This window comes from Manis javanica, chromosome 8 (genome assembly GCF_040802235.1).
Source record: "Manis javanica isolate MJ-LG chromosome 8, MJ_LKY, whole genome shotgun sequence".
Lineage (NCBI taxonomy): Eukaryota > Metazoa > Chordata > Mammalia > Pholidota > Manidae > Manis > Manis javanica.
This window is the reverse complement of record NC_133163.1, coordinates 106,803,790-106,823,703: the sequence shown is the minus strand read 5'-3', so window position 1 is coordinate 106,823,703 and position 19,914 is coordinate 106,803,790. Positions and strand designations below refer to the sequence as shown.

At 33.5% G+C, this 19,914-nt stretch overlaps 1 protein-coding gene across 12 annotated transcripts in view; it reads right to left on the bottom strand.

The window, feature by feature from the left end:
* Positions 1–19,914, bottom strand: part of TCF12 (transcription factor 12) — a 440,339-nt gene that overhangs the window by 29,512 nt on the left and 390,913 nt on the right. For 11 of the 12 annotated variants that reach the window (XM_037020957.2, XM_037020959.2, XM_037020962.2 and 8 more), the window contains 5 exons: positions 11,216–11,321; positions 10,093–10,232; positions 9,664–9,808; positions 9,291–9,355; positions 1,039–1,117 (listed from right to left, as the gene is read on the bottom strand). In XM_037020957.2, coding sequence (XP_036876852.2) covers positions 1,039–1,117; positions 9,291–9,355; positions 9,664–9,808; positions 10,093–10,232; positions 11,216–11,321 — 535 coding nt within the window. Of the gene's footprint in view, positions 1–1,038; positions 1,118–9,290; positions 9,356–9,663; positions 9,809–10,092; positions 10,233–11,215; positions 11,322–18,837; positions 18,994–19,914 lie in introns of all 12 variants that reach the window. The other variant, XM_073211900.1, reaches the window with a different exon arrangement.

Genomic DNA, 19,914 nt, shown 5'->3' with positions numbered 1-19,914 from the left:
CCTCTCAGCAGAATCACAAGGCTAATACACAAAGCACAGGTGAGAGCAAAGCCCCAAAAACACCAGAGCCCTGATTTTCAGAATCCCTGAACAATGCAAAAAGGCTTAAAAACAACAATACAAAGCCACAGGGACTTAACTAATTACTTGATCATGAAAAGAAAATAATTTCTGAGGCCAACTGTTAAGAGGAATATGGCAGTATTTGTCCGGATGCCTAATATTTTTTCCTCAGAACTAACACATTTCTTGTTTAGCCATGTTTTTTCTCCAAACATTGCTCAGAAAAATATAGTTCAAGTTTTAAAATTGTTTAACAGAAATTAAGCATTTTCCTATAATTTTACTTATTCCTAATTAATCTGAAAATAGTTACAGTATAACAACAATTGTATTTCAACAAATTCATATTGTAACAGTATCTGGAACTTGTTTAAGCTAATGTGAAAAAACAGGAAAAAGTAGAACAAATTTGAACACTTATTTAACTCCACTCACAATATTCAGCCACATCCAGAGTTCTTTTCCTTAGCAAAAAAAAAAAAACTACATTATCCTTAAGAACTTATTATATATGAAATAACTTAATAGACCTAAAAATAAACTATCTAACAGAAAGCTATTCATCTGAGCCCTACAGGGAAAATGCAGAGAACAAGGAAGAAAGAAGTTACAGGTACTTCTAAATAATTATTTCATTTATTTCCTATGCTATCTCATCAAAAATTTTGATTTATCTCCTTCTCTATATTTTACCTTCACCCCAACTGCCTAGCCTTATTTTGTCATAACAATTGTTCTTAGACATTATCACAAATTATTTCAAGAATTAGAGAACACATGAACAAATAATTTAAAACCAGAAAATTCAATACTCTCCAAAGTGAACTCAAGAGGAAGACTGTTTTACACGCTCTCTCAAAACTTAGATTTATTTCATGTATTTTTATTGGATTTTATTGAAAAATAAATAAACTTTAAGTGTCTTCAACTAGTCCCATACACGTTTTTAAATAGTTAAATAAAACAAAAGCTTACCTGTGAGGGGTGAGGGTGATCCAACTGGTGTTGACGGATTTGATGGAAAACTACTGCTGGTATGGTCAGGAGAATAAATCTAACCAGAAAGCAAAAGATATAAATGTATCAGTATGTGAGAACAACAAAAATATAAATCCACTAGCACAGAGTTATTTTTACAATCTAAGTTGCCACCCTAAGATTCAGAGTGAAAAATTTTTTCAGCAATTTTGGGACTATTCCATTACAGAAAGGCTATAGAAGCCTTAGTTTTAAAACACTAGGATCAAAAAGTATCATGTATATTCTATATATATGCAAGTGATATATTTGACAAGGGGTTAATATCCAAAATGTATGAAGAACTCATACAACTCAATAACAAAACCCCCACCAAATAATCTGATTAAAAAATGGGCAGAGGATGTGGACATTTTCCAAAGACGACATATGGATGGCCAATAGATACATGAAAGTCAGTATCACTAATCATCAGAGAAATGCAAATCAAAGCTGCATGAGATATCATCACACACCAGTCAGAATGGCTAGTATTAAAAAGACATTAAAAAGACAAGAAATGACAAGTGTTGGTGAGGATGCGGAGAAGTGGGAATCCTCCTACACTGTTGGTGTGAATGTAAATCGGTGCAGCCACTGTGGAAAGTAGTATGGAGGTTCCTCAAAAAATTAATAATAGGAATGCCATATGATCTATCAATTCCACTTATGGGAATTTGCCCAAAGAAAACAAAAACACTAATTCAAAAATATATATGCACCCCTATGTTTATTACAGCATTATTTACAATAGCCAAGATATGGAAGCAACCTAAATGTCCATCAATAAATGAATGGACACACACACACAAATAAGAATATTACTCAGCATAAAAAAGAATGAAATCCTGCCATTTTCAACAACACGGATAGTCCTGGAGGATATTATGCTAAGTAAAAAAAGTCAGCTAGAGAAAGACAAATATCTATGATTTTATTTATATGTGAAATCTAGAAAAATAAAAAAATGGACAAACAAAACAGGAATAGGCTCATAAATACAGAGAACTGGTGGTTCCCATAAGGCACTGGGGGGAGGGAGATAGGTGAAGGGGATAAAGAGGTACAAACTTGCAATTGTAAAATAAATAAGTGATGGGGATAGAAAGTACAGCATAGAGAATACAGTCAGTAATACTGCAATAACTTTGGTGACAGATGGTAACTACATTTATCACATTGAACATTTTGTAATATGCAGAACTGTTGAGTCACTGTTGCACATTTGAAACTGATATATTGCATGTCAATTATACTTCAATAAAAAGTATCATACATATTCTAGTATGAGAATAAAACAGATCATATCTGTTAGAACAAAAAAGAGAAGGGACTGTAAGTCTGACAACTTTTCTGTATAAAGAATCTATTCTTTAGAATATACTATCTGAATAAGTGATATCCATTAAAAATAATTATCTCAGGAAACGATTATCTTTTGAAGAGAACAGCTTTTAAAGTTTTAGATGTGAGACAAAGAATTAAAAAAAAGTTATCTCTTATTTATCATTTAAAAAGTTCTCAGTTTGATCAACTACATTTTTGCAAAACTGAACCCCCAAATGATGCAAGAGTGTTACATAAAAATCAAACTTGCCCTTAAAGGATATTTTGTCACCCTTGAGGAAAGTGAAAAAACCCAGAAAGTCCTTCAAAAAATGTTACCAAAATGATTTGTGGGCTTTACCTCCTAGGACTAAGGAGGATAACGTATCTGGATACATCAATTTTGGTATTTTGGTTAAAAGATTTTGTTTTAATACTTTATTTTGTATTTCTAAAAACAGTGACAGAGATTCACTCAAGTTTATCTAATTTACCATTAAATATTTAAAGTCTCCTTACTCCAGGCATGGTCCCTGGGAGTCTCCTCCAGGACAACCCTATTGCTATAACGGGCATAATAAATCATCTTCATATCTCAGCACTTAACTCAGGGCAGACAAATCAACTTACGTGGATAAACTATGGTCAAATATTTAAAAAAGGAAAACTACTTGTGGGTTCAAAGAGTCATCCCAATAGAAATAACCTTGCTCTGGATAAACTCAGAGCTCTAAATTTAAAGAGGCCCATATAATGGGTCTCAGCATTGGTTTTGAAGGCAGCATAATATGCTGAAAATGCCAGGTACTGGGACAGGCTCATGTAAATCAAAATTCCGCAAGTCATAATCACCGGTTTTCATTTTTTAGAAAGAATTCACTATTTGAATTGCAAGCAGTCAGAAAATCTATTTTCCCTTGACTACAAATGAATATATCTACCTTGAATAAGCTATACTACTTTGTATGGTGTTACAGTTAAATTTTAACTGTAAATGCCTTTAAACACCAACTCTTTTCAACTGGCCAAATCTGGAAGTTATATCTTCAAGTTAGAAAGCCATTTTGGAAAAGGAAAGCTACCAGAGACTGCATGGGAAGACTTAGTAACAGGGAAGTAGTGTGTTAGAAGATCAATACTGTTGGTCTTAAAGTTATTACCTTTTAGAAAATTCAGGCGACACATATGAAAATTAGCTAAAGGTCACATTTTGGTTGCCAGTGGTCCACATACATTCAGTAATTTACTTAAAAAATTTAAGTAAATTAGGTAAGGTTGCTAAACTTCAACAAAAACCTATCTCGACATACCCCTTTACTTTTGTAAATAACTATTTCTCATTCTTCAAATAGTTAATATTTCTTATGAACAAATGATGCTAGCTTTTATAAAATCTCTTGACCATAATACTTTTAAGGGCAGAAAGGGTTGACAACATTGATGGTGGGTGGATGAGGAGTGCAGAAAGTTTCAATTCTATCTAAAACTTTGATTCTCATAAAATTGACCAGCTCTCTGATTTTTGACTTACTCATTAACAGCATGAGAGCACTGGTGAAATAGCATTCCCTCTCTGTCACAGCTTCCTGCCTTTTTCTTGATTTAACATTCATTAATCCCTAGTTGTTTAAATCTGCTTATGTATTTATTATCTGTCTCTTACCCATTCCTCCTAAATGTATACTCTAGAAGAGCAAAGGTTTTGTCTTATTCAGACAAAATCTGAATTATACAGCATCTGCAATAACTTCTACAACAGTGCTGGTAAATATGTAGTTATTGGAAGAATGAATGATATCATCCTTGCGATAAGTTACCACGAGTTTTTCTTTTAAATCCTTGGATGTATTTACCTAGGCTCACTCTCTTTTTTACTCTTTCAGTTCCCTTAATGTAGGTTTCTCTACAACTCTAGTCTCAGTTTTCTTTTCTCTTTACCTGTGTTTTATATCTTGGTAATAACATTCTTTGCAAAGTATCAGTTATGACATCCCTGTAAATGACTCTTAAGTTGACATCTCTGTCATCATACTGGTTTGCTGCACTTTTTGATCTGGCCATATTCTTCTTTCATCTCATGCTCAGTTTGTCCAAACACAAACTCTGCATCACTGTGCCTTCCCATTTCTACTTCTCTGTTTTCTCTACCTCAATTAGAACCACTATTATCATGGTTACCAAAACCACTCTCTCCTCCTTTCCCTTTGTCCCTGCAGTCCCTCGACACCAATATCCACAATTATGTTTCTGGGATAGGTACATGTCATTCTTGCTGGCATGACACTACTTTAAACTTTTACTAGAACTTGTGGCTGGGCTATTTTAAGTCTTTACATATATTTCTAGTTACTCCCTGCTACTTCCATCCCATACATAATTGCTTGAGCTATTGACCTCAGCCAGTTTTGATGAGTCACATCCCATGCAGAACTTCCTGTTGTCTACTAACTAAAACAGACATCTGACATCTTCCATAAAGCTGGTCACAAACATATCTTTCTACCTTATAACCTATTTATAACACTATGTACCCTACTGTCCAAGTGGTTTTCTTTTTTCATTTTCTGAACATAGCTTGTCCTTTCAAGATGACTGTTTCTTATTCTCTCTGACAGCATTTTACACCACCTTAAACAGCCCAGCTCAAATGTCACTCCCCACTTTCACTCATTTTTACCTCCCTTATACTCTATATTTCTCTTAGGTCTTTTACTTCACACTATGCTCTACATTATCCTTTTTTTGTACACCTGCCTTATCTTTTCTCCTTGACATGTAAGCTCTTTGAAGCCAGGGGCCTTATATTGTTCAACATAGAATCCATTGTCTGCCATTTGTTCTGTATAACTAGGTGCTCAGTATTTTCCTTTAAAACTTGACATTTTCTATAAATACTTTTCAATAAAAAGCAGGAGTCAGTAAATGGTATTACCTTAGTATTTATGTAATGGGGTTTAGAAATACCAAAGGGGGGGAATATCTTATAGAAATGAATTCATTTACAAATCAGCTTATGGTATAAGCTTTGAGAACAATGACATAGTGAGGTTCCACTATTTCTGGGAACTACTGTTGATGCACTAAACTGTCCATAGCACATTGTTAGGCAGGTATGGGCTTTTCAGAGTGTAAGGAGACTATCAACCCTTTTATTCCCTGATAATGCTGCCTTTACAGTTAAACAATCCCCTAAGCACCAAGAACCCTGGCAGCTTCATCTCAAAGAATGCAGAGCCTGTGCTTTTAGAGTCACATCACTACCTTGAAATGACTCAGCAAAATGCTCTGATCCTATATAGAAAACAGGGAATTTTAAAAAATCACTGTGAATATAGAAGCAGTAGTACCAGAAATGTATCAAATATAAAAACATAACTTACGGTGTTTTCCAAAAGCAGCTTCTACATTTATATAATGCAAACCATTTATCCATACACCCAGCACATTCCCTAGTTTTACTTTGCCTTACATTAATGTGATGACAGACAGAATTGCAATTAACACTTTTCCTCAACTGACAGGTAGCCTGGCTTTTTCTTGTCCCTTTTACTTTTGTAAAAAGTGAGTGAGGAGAAGCAGCATAACATTAAACAAGCAGGGTTAAGAGAGCCTTTTAGATCACAGATCATTTAATTAAACTTCACCTCTGTATGTTTATTCTATTACCAAGTCACATAAAATTAGACTTATTCTATAGAAACTGTTATGCTACTTCAAGAAATTCTAAACATAAGGCTTTATTTGACAAAGAGCATTCTAAATCAGGACTCCACTACTTTTTGTACTTTTCACCTTAAAGAACTCCTACATTGATGTTTGAAAGAAGAAAAAAGTCACTTAAAAAAATGGAGATTGGAGTGATTTACGATCTAGAGCATAAACACAAAGTAAGAACTCATTCTGCATGCAGTGCATGGTCCTCATACTGTTAAATGACCAATGATGAATAACTCCCAATACCTTCTGCCAGGCCTTAACGGTAATATGCCTCATTTTACTGCAACAAATGAGGCTCCTCCTCCTATCAGTCATGGTCCATTCCAATCAGCAGGGTGCCAATAAGCCAGAGGCTAATGAAAAGAGCCTCGGACAAAAAAGAAACAATGGACAGCTCCCAAGCCCAACCTTGACACTGTGAGCCCAATTTTTTTAAACACTACAGTGCACATTTCGGTTAATCTTTATTATGCTAATGTTATTGAGTCTAAGGAACAAAGAAACCTATTTCATGAATTACTTTTAAACATCAACTTCCCTGGATTTTCTTTCCTTTTGTTAGAGACTACTGACCATTTAACTATCCAGATTAAAACACACAGGCACACATACACTCTCCCTCCCTCTCTCCCCTTTGCTCTGAGGTAGAAATCAAAACATAAATTATCACAAAGAAGTCTGATATAATCAACAAAGTTAAACAGTCCTCTTGTTTGATCTCCTCTAAATTAAAGACCAAGTGTTTTGATATGGTATTAGGCACTGAAATAAACCAGATGTTTCTTCCTCTATATAACTCTCCATGGGCACAATCTTAAAGGGTTATTGTCTGGCAAATGTTCAGGGAAACACATTAGAAACGGCATGAATACCCAGATTTCCCTTTCCTTCTATCTATCCTACTTTATTATCTAAACTAATGCATAATCCATAGGGCTTTGGGAACTTTGTGTAAATACTTTCATGTACAATTCTCTTTCTAGCTATCCTAAGATTAAGACCACAATTATCCAGGCTTAAACCTAAAATAAAGGAACCTTTTCAAATGTATTATCTGGCCTTACATGTTTAATCACACAATATTCTGTGTGCTCTTTAATACCTAAACTGAAGAACAAAGGTTGTACCCTCTGATTCTTTACACATGAAAGATCTTCTAAGACATACATCAGACAACTGGGTAACTAGAAATAACTTCTAATGACAGCAGCATGGTTTCTCCATCTAAAACTAGATGCTGTATGAAAAACGTCACATTCTAAAGAACTTCCATAATACTCATGGTTCTCATGATTACCGTTTTCAAATATCTGTAATACCTGACATAAAAATTCTGATATGTATGTCAGATTCTCAAAAGTACCCCTCTTAAAATTCCTTCTTATTTCTTCTAATCCTTCCTATAGCCAATGTAATGTTTTTGTGTTTTTGTAAATTCTGAAAGGGCTAAAGTGAATATGGGTCTGTAATGAAAGTCAGAGAAAGAGTGTGTCTGGGGGAGTTGTCTGCCGGGGAACAGCAGATGGATTGAAGGAAGGGACTGAAGTGTGCTGACTATGGCATGCAGTGACGGAGCAGATGGAATGCATCACCGTCAGCTATGACAGAAATGATTTATGGAATGACCTGGCTGCTCCTGCCTAGTAACAACATAGGATGACAGAACTGAAGGTTTCCATGACAACCAAAGCCCACCCACTAACTAGATTAAACATTCTTTCCCAACTTTCATTCACAGTGAATTTGGTTTTTCTTTTCCAAATGCCAACTGGTTTGGCTAGTATGTTGGTCATAATATGGGAAAACAGTCAAGGACTTGAAGGGTAACTGAAAAGAAGCTTGAAAGGCCACCAGAAAGTCACAAATTCTTGTCTACCTATTTGCCAAGGTTCCTTTAGAAAAATTTTCCTTGAATAAAATAAACAAAAGACTTTGGAGAAAAAAGCCCCTGAAATGTAGGTTATATTTTAAAAAGTTGCCCAGTAGTGAAAGTCCAAATGTTATTTCTCCTCTTAACATGTGAAATATCTGCTACTGGATTCTTTCAGAAGCAGCGGTGGAACACACCAAGTCCATCAAACACCTGGGAAGCACTTAGATTTAATATCATACCATAGTTTTCTTCCTAAGTAGGCAGGTTCTTATTAGGTGGAAATAAGACCAAAAAAACTAGGAGAGAGCTCGGCAGATCAGGGTTCTACTTCAATATATGTGGATTTTACCCTTCCTAGCTTGGTGATCTCTAGAGCAAGCTACTTAATCTTTCTGAACTGAAGTTGCTTGACCTTTTAAACCTTAGTTCCTCATCTGTAATATGGGGATAACAATACCAACCTCACAGGATCTTAAGGACGAAATGACACAAAGCATGTAAATGCTTAGTATAGAACCTAATACCTACTCAGCTTTCAAATTAAAGCTCATATTTTTGTGGATTTTATTATCATCACTGGTTTTGTCATATAATGCAAAACTGAATTCAACAAACATTTATTGAGCTCTATTTTGTGCAGGATTCTATGTGGTAGATGAATTTGACTTGGCTTCCTTTCTCAAGAAACTTGTACTCAGCTACAGAGAAAAGTTTATTTACAGAAACCATTACCAGGAGGTTTATCTCCTTAAATGTTTAACAGTTGCTTCCTACTACTCACACATTAAATGGTCTGCTTTCCCCATGAACAGCAGCAAATGTGTTTGACAGAGTTAACTGCACTTCACAGAAAATGTAGACAACTCTGTGGGGATTCTGAGAGGCATACCACTCAGGAGGAAAAAAAGAAAGAAAGAAAAAGCCTAAGGAGAAAATTCTAAAGTAAAAAGCAGAAGTGCCTCTTTTAAGTAATTAAATTTGGAATCTCTGTCATTACTACTGGTAAGTGTTTTTCCAAAAGAATTCCAAAAGAAGACATTTCAGTTTTAATGTTTTATGGATCAGTTATTAAAACACAATCATTGCTTTTATTAAAGCAAATCATGAGTTAGTTATTTTAAGGGCAGAATGAATCAGTACAAACCAAGAATAGCTCTAAATGAGTAAGTAATGAAGTCGATCCTGTTCTAACTATATATACCCTTTAACTATGACACATACTGCCCACAAAATCTACTCACTGCATTCAGCAGTGTAGGATGCATTCCCCAGAACATGGAAAGCCAGTACTCACAGATGCCAAAGCCTTTCCCAGTGCGTCGCCCGTCTGCGAGCTTCCAGCAGCATTCCCTCTGGTTCCTGAATATTTCACGTTGGAAAATAAATCAAGAATTTAGCAGGCAGGCATGCTTTTTTAAGCACTAAACCATTTCAAGGGTATTCTCTATTGTTATCTCACATCTGTCACAATAAAACAGCAAATACTCTGCATGTGCTGTACTTAATAAACTAAGGTAAAGATGGGTTCTTTACCAGTTTCTACATTAATGAAAATCAAGTTTCTTTTTTTTCCTTTCATTCATTTTTAAACTCAATATTGAAAAATATATTCACTGAAAATCCCCAAATTAGGTTTGATGGAATTTTGTCACCCTAAAAAAGCTCACCGAGAATGCTGTCTGATCCATTGATGGGAGGAGTGTGAGAAGCAGCAACGTAAGGTGAACTGCTGGTACTGCTGCGATGGAAGCTGGACATTGGTGGAAGACTTGTGTTTATGTCTGTTGGTGAAACTGAGTGTGGAGGATAACTCTAGAGAAAGGGGGAGAAGATATGCTCTATTAAATACACTTTCTGAATGATATGCACATATAACTGGACAATTACTATAACAGGTCAAAAAAGAGCATAAGTTGGCAGCGAGAAGTGTTAATACTGTCATTTACTTTTTTAAAAAAACATGCTAAGTCTAATAAGTCTGGAACTATTTCAGACTTTAGAAGTTTTGGCAGAATCAAATCATACACTTGTAACCCAAAAAGAAACACAAATGAGGACAAAGTATAGCTGCACCCCCACTGTGTGTTATAGCCTACCAAGCGGTCATGTGAATGAAGGCTGCCATAACTACTGGACTGAGACATGTGGGAAGTGGAGGTCCCCAGAATTCCACCAAAACCAGGCTGGCTCATCCCATTTGATGAACTCCAAAGGTCAGAAGAATTGTGGGTCCCATCTAAGATAAAAAGAAAAATATAAAATTTTCCTTAGCTAAATTTTATCTTATATTTTGATGATACTATAAAAATTCAAATGGTATCTTTTTCTACTCTTTCCAATCTAGTCTTCTGTCTAGTTTTCTTTCTTCTAAACTGTATAATTACTATTTTGAACAAGGCAATAAAGCTCTATAGTTAGAGGGGAAAGATAGTAATCCAAACTGTTGTAGGTAGATCATTATAAAAATCCTCAGAAGATCTAAATTCTTATCAAGGAAGATAATAAAATTTCCAGGTTTGGGAATATGTTGGATTTAATATTTGGTTAAATGGGGTTTCTACAAATACACAAAAAAAGTTCTTCATGTAAAACAAGCAATATACATTATTATCAAACATTCTGAAACTACAGAATAAAGTTGCTGTAATCGAAAGCGTAAGGAATTGATAATGCCTATCTACAGTCAGCCTTTAATTGAAATGTGTTAGCAATGATTTCACTCACAAATGTAAAGAAAGCATTTATGTAGTAATTTATTGCTCCCATAGTATATGCTCCCCAGAGTCCAAAACCACAGGAGACCAAATAAAAATGATTTGCAAGATAAAAATGAAAGGAAATGCAATACTTTTTCTCTTTTAACACCTCTTACTGTTCTACGATACTCATCTTCATTTATACTGATGTTTCTAGGAGTGATGTGAATCTGTAATTTAAGTAAGAACCCAGAATTGCTAATAGCTTTCATATATTTAAATTCTAAAATGAGAAAGAGCAGCTCTACTCATTTTTCTCAACTGCTAGATTGGCTGGATAATACTACTACACTGCAGTCAGCAACACTAAACACTTTAAATTTAAATTTACTTCAGGCAAAAATACCTCAATAAATAATGTTTGAATTCCTATTTAGGTATTCTCTTTCCTCACAACTTTACAACATTAGACAATATACTAAGTAACTGTTGTAGAATTTGACAACCATTTGGCAATACTTACCTTGCATAAAAAAAGTGCTAGCAAACATACTGGTTGGTGGCTTGGGAGATGGATAACTAGGAGATTCACGAGTGAAATCATCTGAATTGGGGGATGGTGCATATACCTTAAAATTAAACAGGAAATTTAATTAAAATACAAATGACTATCATAACACATAGAAAATGAGTGTTACATTTCATAAACAACCTACAAAGGCCTACCACAAATCCAACCCAGGAGCCTAAATCCATGTAAATAATGTCTAATTTGGTTACTATTAATGTGTTTGTTTAAGCTGATTACTAGAGAAAAATGCTACTCCAAATACCCCTGTAATGCACCTTTTGTGACAATTACACCACATGATTAAATAAAGTCATAAATGTTGATTTTGCTTATAAGACAAAATTTCATATAAAGCTCATGATTCAAAATGTGATGGTAGAAACATGTCTTTTGAATACAACATGAAATAAAATTTGAGTACATAAATTTCATTCTTTTCACTGTTACAAGATTCATCAAAATCAAAATGAGTTAGATTAAATGTTACTACTCTTTGATACTACTAAAAGATAATCAAGAAAGGCACAACACAATTTGTTCAGAAACTTCCTTCACTTAGTAGCATTAGAAAAATTAAAACCAAATTCTGCTGAGGGATTTTTAATTCTTTAATTTTAAGTAAACTTTCAAGTCTGGTACAGCTTTAAGAACAGTCTCATTTAATTTGTTACAGCATAATTAACTTCCTTTGGTAAACCTTTGCTTCAGATAAAGTATGAATATTTTGAATTTGCCAATAGTCCACATTATCATTTTTCTTGAAAACTAAATGGACAGCCAAGTAACTTCAATGATCAAAACATGATCAAACCATTCCTGTGATGACTATTGAAACCAAGAAGAAAAATGAAATTAAGGTGATGTGTGATCTGTAAAATTAAAAGTAAACCATGAGTCAGGAAGAATGGAAATATGTCCTATTGCGAGCAGCATATAAAACACTTAGTTTGATAAGGGGACATCCATTAAATTTCACCCCAATAAAAATGTTATGTGCTCACTTAAGTGGCAGAAAGTAATTACCTTATTAAAATTATGGGGGCATGTGTAAAAAAATCATACACATTTTTTTTGTATAAGCACAGAATATTTCTAGCATTACACAAAAACTTAATGGTTACACCTCTGGATTTAGAGTTGGGAAGCGAGATGTTTACTTTTTGTCTTTCCACAGTTTGATACTTTTACCATGAGCATGTATTTCTATCCACTAATAAAAAAGCTGAGGAAGCACACACTGAGATTAAAATGGGAGCCCAATTTTTTATTTACATAAACTATCATTTATATTCATTTATTCTTTCTCTGAGGCATCAACTAATTGTAAAGACTTCTGGCAAATTACCTAACCTTCCCCAGGCTTTTCTCATTTATAAGACAGTGCTAATAGTACCTACATCAGGGGGTTGATGGGAAGATCAGATAATGCGTATAAAATATTTAGCACATTGAACACTAAGTATTAGCTAATATTATCATCTTTCTATCCTCCTTAGAGCAGTTATATAGCTAAATATTGCCCGTGCCATTCTTGAATGCTGTTTCTTACAGTTTCTGTCTGCTATAATCCTACTTACATATACAATTTATCCTAAATAGAAGGTTATAAAGTCCATTTTTACTCCTCTTGCTAGTAGTCATGCTGACACTAGCACAGGTGTGTCTTTTAATGACTTGGCATTCAGGCTAGTTTCCGACCTCTCACACCCCAGAGGTAAAAACACACCTCTTGGTACCTGAGAAGTGTGGGACAAAACATATTCCTAAGAATTGTCTAGAAGGATCCTAGATAGAGAAATATGGCAGATAAAATCTTTTTTTTCATTATACATATTAAACCTGTTTTTCTAGGTTAGTGCTATTCCATACAGTGTAGAATGAAATAACTGGTATACACAAACGTGTTTGGAATAGTATTTATTATATAGGCTGATAGGTAGGAAAAAGTTTTCAGGGAAGGAATGTTGTGCTTTTTTCTTTTTATCAAGTTTCAGAGTCTAAGCTTACTAGCAGCTACATGTCCATTGTCTCCCTTACACAGAAATTTCCCCAAACTAGGCTGAAACCACAATGAAAAATAGAGTAAATTGACATAGCAAGAAATTACAAATGAGAATAAACTTTAGAAGATAAAACTTAGAACATATGCGTTTTGTCACAAAATACTTATTTACCATCACTGATCTGAATGTATGAAATATAAACTTCTCTAATTTCATCCAAATTAGAGACTGAAACAGTAAGCCTCACTCTGGTAGTGATGAAAAACTAATTTTGATGTGTCATTTTCTACAAAAAAATCTGCATAATTGTCAATTTGTATTTCTTTATCCTTATTTCAACTCACTGTATTCCATACATGATATATTTAATATTTAAAAATTTTTTTGAATGTTTGCAGTTACAAAAGCAAATAAAGGGATAAACCCAACTTTAGCTTTACAAATCGCTGTCAAATAAAGAAAATGCTGATCAGATAATGGTAATGGCTGTCAAAGATAACCAAGATAAACCACACAAAGCAGAATAGTCTTGTCCATTCTTATGTAAAAATTTTGAAGCTCTATGGAGAAAACAGGGCTCATTTTATAGGTAAAGTTGTTTTCAGTGTTAGTCTTTATAAGTAAATTTTGAAAAAATAAATGGACTTTTAAAGGATAGATCTTATAAATGAAAATGGTAAAAACTCCAAGCTACTCTAAGTTTAACATTTATTTACTAATGCAAGTTAAAAGTTTTCATCATAATAAAAACTGTTTTGAAAAACATAGTTCTCAAAGAGGACTATCTAACAGTTCTTTAAGCACAGGCCGAAAAACTTGACTTTTGGTATCTTAAGCATAGCTTGCAAAAACAGAGATACAACGTTATGAAGCAGCAGTTGTGCCAGTCTCGATTTTTCAGATCAAAGAGTTCTTGCGGCAAAGCACAACTGATGTGGTCTCAAAGACTTTTATTAACTCCAGATGTAGGGAAATAGTCAGCCAATTCCACAAAAAGAGCAAATCTCTTTTAGTTACAATCAGTGCTGGCCACAAATTAAAACCAGACTGCTTATGTCATCTGATCACCTGCACATAGATGCCAATTTTTTTTTAGTTAATGATCTAATCATATGTTTAAATCTTAAATATGATTTTGAATCACAACAAACAATCTTAACATTAAGAGAAAGGAATATGTATGCTTTAAGATGATTAAAATCTACCAGGAGTCAAACTATTTTAAAGAGAAACAGAAAAAGGCACAATTAAGTAATTTATGATGTTCTATTAAAATGTGGTAAATAATCAAGCAATTTTCCTTAGAATCCTAGCCTTCATTTCAGCTTGTCAGGTTCACAGTAGCTATCAAGGGACTGTCTTTCTTTCTTAAGTACTTTTATTTTCTCCTCCAGGAATGATGATGAGAGAAATTTTGAGTGTCTGGTGAATAGAACTGTAACATTTCTTCCAACTTGAATATAACTGAAAATCTAACAGATACCTTCCCTTCACTGTTAAGCCTGGATGAAAAGAACAAATCCACATTAGTATCTTTAATGTCCTCATACCATCCACCCAAACTTACTTTTAAGAGTGATAGAGTACTTCAGGGATGAATATATACAATTACTCTTTACAGTGATTACACAATTATCCTTGGAATGTTTTAGCTCATACAACCAGTTGAAGTCAAGTTAGCAAAAACAGATTCCTTTTTTCCTGCTTGAATGATTCAGTTTAGTCATATGAATAACTCCAAATTCAGGGCAGACCACTCTCTGTTTAGCTCTAGAGGCTGGGGCTGGGTACATTGTGCTTTTGATTTCAATGCATCCTTCCTGTAATTAATATTGGAAATAACCCCATGAGGCAGGGAGGCATAATGATTTTCTGATAGCTATTGAGAAAAGATGCAAAGTAGTAGAAGATTTTCCTGAAAAGATTTTTTCTTCAATCTTGTTATATCATGTGATGAGTCAAAAGATGATGTCAACTATGCTTATAAAAACAGATTCATAGCTTATGTAGTAGCTGGTCTTTAAATGTCCTGAATGATGAGAAGATGAGCTGGGAATTTCCTTTAGTATGTGAAAACAGCTATATACCTTAATTAAGATACCCTTCCACAGAAAATGAGAGAAATACTTTAGATGAGCCCGGTGTGACAGAGGTTTCTGTGAGATGGATACGCTTTATATCAGTGCTGTACAATACAGGAGCTACTAGTTACAGATGATGATTTAACACTTGAAATGTGGATAGTACAACTGAAGAACTGAATTTTTAATTTAATTTTAATTAATTTAAATAGTCATACATGACTAGTGGTTACTAACAACACAGGTTTAGATCGCTTTTACTTACCCCACAGTATACAATTACATAAATTACTTTGTAAGAAATATTCTAGGAGTCTCATAAGCTCCAAGGCCTATGAAAACCAAAGTCAGCCTGAACTGTCACTTTGGGAATACCTTCACCTAATTTAGAAACAAGAGAAGCTTATCCATTTTCCTGAACATGCTCTAACAGAAATTATTACCAAGAATTCATTATGTTTTAGGTTTCTAGTAAGCTCTTTTGTCAAGATGAAGAGCAATTCTCTTTAAGTTCCAGTATGTGAAGTATCATTAAACATGGACCTCCAATATGTGAAAAGTTTATGCTAATATCAGAAATCATCTTCAGCACAATCTTCATCAACCTATCAAAATAACAAACAAAACAAAATCACTTGGCTAATTTACCCTACCATCATCATTTTAAAATAAAAATGTGAAACTATATTCAGGCACACTCATTTGATTTACCTGATATCTACATTAAACAGTAAAAACTTTACAAGCTCTAGCTGAGCATCTAAAACCTGAAAAAAAAAAAGCCTGGGTCTCTGGAAAAAAAGAAAATCCCAACCCAAGTCAAATCCTATTTTAAAAACTGTAATTAAACCTCCTGGCCAATAATATAAAAAAACACGCACACTGAAGGGTCAACACTCAATAATTTAGAAAAACTAGGTGATTACTACAAGAACTTATTTTTTATTTATTAACCTATGTAAGTTCCACACCCTATAATACACATAAACAATAGTTTCTTACTATTTCTGAACTTTGTGGAATCTAAACTTGGTAAAAAGAGGCTAAATTAGTAGAAAGAAGTTTAAAAAGGAGTAAAAAGACATTTAAATATTACATTCATTCAGATAAGAGTGTTAGATGTCAGACGAAGTTCAAGAAATTTCCTGTAAACTATTACCTATTGATTTTTCAGATCATTTTGGACCCACTGTTGTCTATAAATACTGATCTTATGTATTCAAATAAATCGTATTTTTCATTCAAATAAAAATCATATTTTTGACCTAAATGGCAACATTTTAAACTTTCTGAAATTTAAGTTTCAGTTTTCTTGCTCCTTATCATAATTAAAACAAACATAACTTCCCAAAACAGACATTATAAAATTTAAGTTCATCTACGAGACAGCAATCTAATTTAAGAATTTCCCCATTTCTAAAAATACTTAGAACACAGGTTTGATAAATATCTCAATGCTTTCAGTATTTTAATATTACTTAAAAACAGCAAATTTTGCCATCAAGTCCAATCTACAACTGGAGTTTTTATTTTAATTCCAAGCCTAAGAGAAGATGTATTTAGATAGTTCCAGTACTAAATACCACAAGAACTGAAAACAAAAGACATCATAAAGCACAATGCTTGAAGTATAAAACTAACTAGGGACATAACAAGCCATCTCTATAGAAGATTCTTTTCACCTAATTAGCTTGCTAAGAACACTACTGAATTTCTGGAAAAGGGATAAATATATGTTTATATATTCAACAGTTTCACATATAAAAGGACCAAAATCTTTTCTCAAGAATTTTCAGAGACTTGTTTAGGGGTGAAATAAAGTGAAATTTTCTTCTAAGAACAGTAAGAATTCCAGCTTTCAGTACAGAGTAGCTTAAAATCAATGACTACTTCTGCTCACAGGCATAGTTGAATATTACTTTGGTTTTCAATTGTGAGACGTATTTTTTCTTAGGTACCAAGCACATTTTTATCACTCTTAAGTTCTTGTCACTGGGCATATTTCACCAGCTCCTTATTGTAACTGCCATTATTGTTATAAAAACCACAATTTTTTCCCCTGAGAGATAAACTATGGAATTTTTAAGGAACTGGGTTTGAAACTTGTATGCTAGGATAATATACTTAACAAATCAATGACTGTTACTTCTTAGTTACCTACATTTTAAGGTAATTTAGATCCAACAACACAGCACCCGATCTCTTTCTTCAACACATTCACGAACTAGTGCAAAGGCACATACATTTTTCTTCTAAAAATATGAATAAAGCTGACCAGTGACAACACATTCTTACGGCAGGGGCTACAGTTTTGACTCACTGGTATTTGTGCCCACTTGAAATAAAGAAAAAAAGATCGTGGATTCATAGTGGAATACAGTCTCAGATATTTTTGGTAAAGGGGAAAAAATCAAAGTAGATTTAAGCCTAAGTTCTTGTCCTTCAATGTCTTTAGTACTGTACCTTCAGAGAATTCTTAACTTCGTGTTTTCCTCATCATACAAATGTTAGACTTAACTCTATTGGGCCCAAAGACAGCCTGGAAATATGAATTAATTTACTTTTACTTTTCCTCCTCAAGTTAATTAACAATAAATCTCCAATGTAACAGAAATGTAGCTCTACACTCTAACAATGCTTTCTGTACCTTTTATTAACTGAAAATGTTTATATGAAAAATAAGTCTTAGAAGTATTTACAATGCAATTTTAGCTATCTGGTACTCTAATTCTTATGAAAACATATTTTGTGGGCAGGCAGGTAACAAAACCATGGCTAAACCAATTTCCAGTATTAATGAGTTCTATCAGAGGAGGGGATCATGCTAGTCTAATTTCCTGGGCTGTCTAACATATCTAAGACATTTTTTAAGTTCTTCATCTTAAATAGAAAGTAACAGAAATTTGCTTGACTGACCATATCAATTAGCATTCATAAAAGCTCAATCTGACCATAAAATTCTTAATCAGACTATACATGCAAAATATATTTATTTGTACAAATGGCCTAGTATTTTTCTTAATTACATTTTCTTTCCAATGTAATATATTTTGATACAAATAGTAGTAAGGATCAATTAAGTTTGGCTTTTTGCTATGGAGACATGCCCTCAGATAATATAAAAGAGAAAACCTACTCTTGGGAGAGAGACCTGGGTTCAATTCTGACTTTAGTACTAACCAGAGCAAGTTACTTCATTTCCTTAAACCTAAACCTCATTTTCCTTATTTATAAAAGGAGATGAGTGATAGCTAAATGACAGAATGGTTGTGAGAATTAAATTAGTAAACATATAGTACCCAGCATAGCTCCTGACAGAGTAATCCTGTCTCTTCTTTCCCAGATTCCATCCAAAGAAACTCAATATTAAAAATGTGTTTCTAAGCTTGAGTTTTAAAACTTGGATTACTGTGTTGTCTCTAATAAGATTAAAATATAATCCCCTGATACAATTAGAAGAGTATGTCTGTACTTGCTGCAATTTTTATACCTGGAACACTCTGTAGCATCTTCAGTTCAAGGCCTAGAAAATGGAGGCTGATCAGATCAGAGGAAGGCCGAAACTCCAGAATCCTCAAGGTGAAGAAAACAGGAATCCTCTCCTCCCAAAACTTTCCTTCCTTTACCTCTAAGACTTTCTACCTTTCTGCATAAAGGACACAATTTAGTCATATCAATGAGAAAACTGATGCAGGCCAAGTTCTTTTCTTTATACATAAGGAACCTCAGAAACCCATTATTCCTTGCTATTTTTTAAATCTCAAAAAAAAAAGATAATCTTCAAAATGGTTCTAAGTCCCCTATTCATCATAAACACATTCATATTCTACAGTATGGTCCAGAATATAGCTATACAAAACCTACATAATGATACAGAACATTAACCCCTTCTCTTTTCAAACAGTGGGAAAAGTAGGGTTAACATTTTTAGCTTTTCTTATCTGCATATAGATGTTGTATTTCCAAGCCTGTGATAGTTCCAATATTTCCAACAATATAATACGGCCACATAATCTTAAATAATAAAATATGAGAAGTTCTTTTCTGAGTAATTTGTTCTTTTTTAGAGTTCGTTCAGTCTTATTATTAGTACCCCCCAAATCCTCAAATATATGGTATTAACTTGCAAATTTAAAAATAAGACCTGGAAAAAAGGAAAGCATTTGTTTGAGACCAGTACCACTTAAGATTTCTCACTCTCATAATACTGTAATAGGGTCTTAAAAATGAAATCAATGTGAATTTATCAGCATTTCAAAATATTAATCTGCCCTACATCTAATTTAAATTGATAAAATGGGATTAAAGAGTGAGCTAAAATTTAACCTATTCACTATGAGAATTATATAAAAATTTCATAACTCAAGTGAGGAAGTATATTTCACCTAGAGCCTGGAAATATTAACTTAAATTGCTAATTTTTACTTTAAAAGATTGATGAGTATACATTTCCTAGTATATATTAAGATGTGGTACTTACATAGTCTTTGGATAATATAATTATATACTACATGATTTTCCTATTGAAGTGTTATAAAAGAATAATAATAAAAAACTAGAGGTGGTA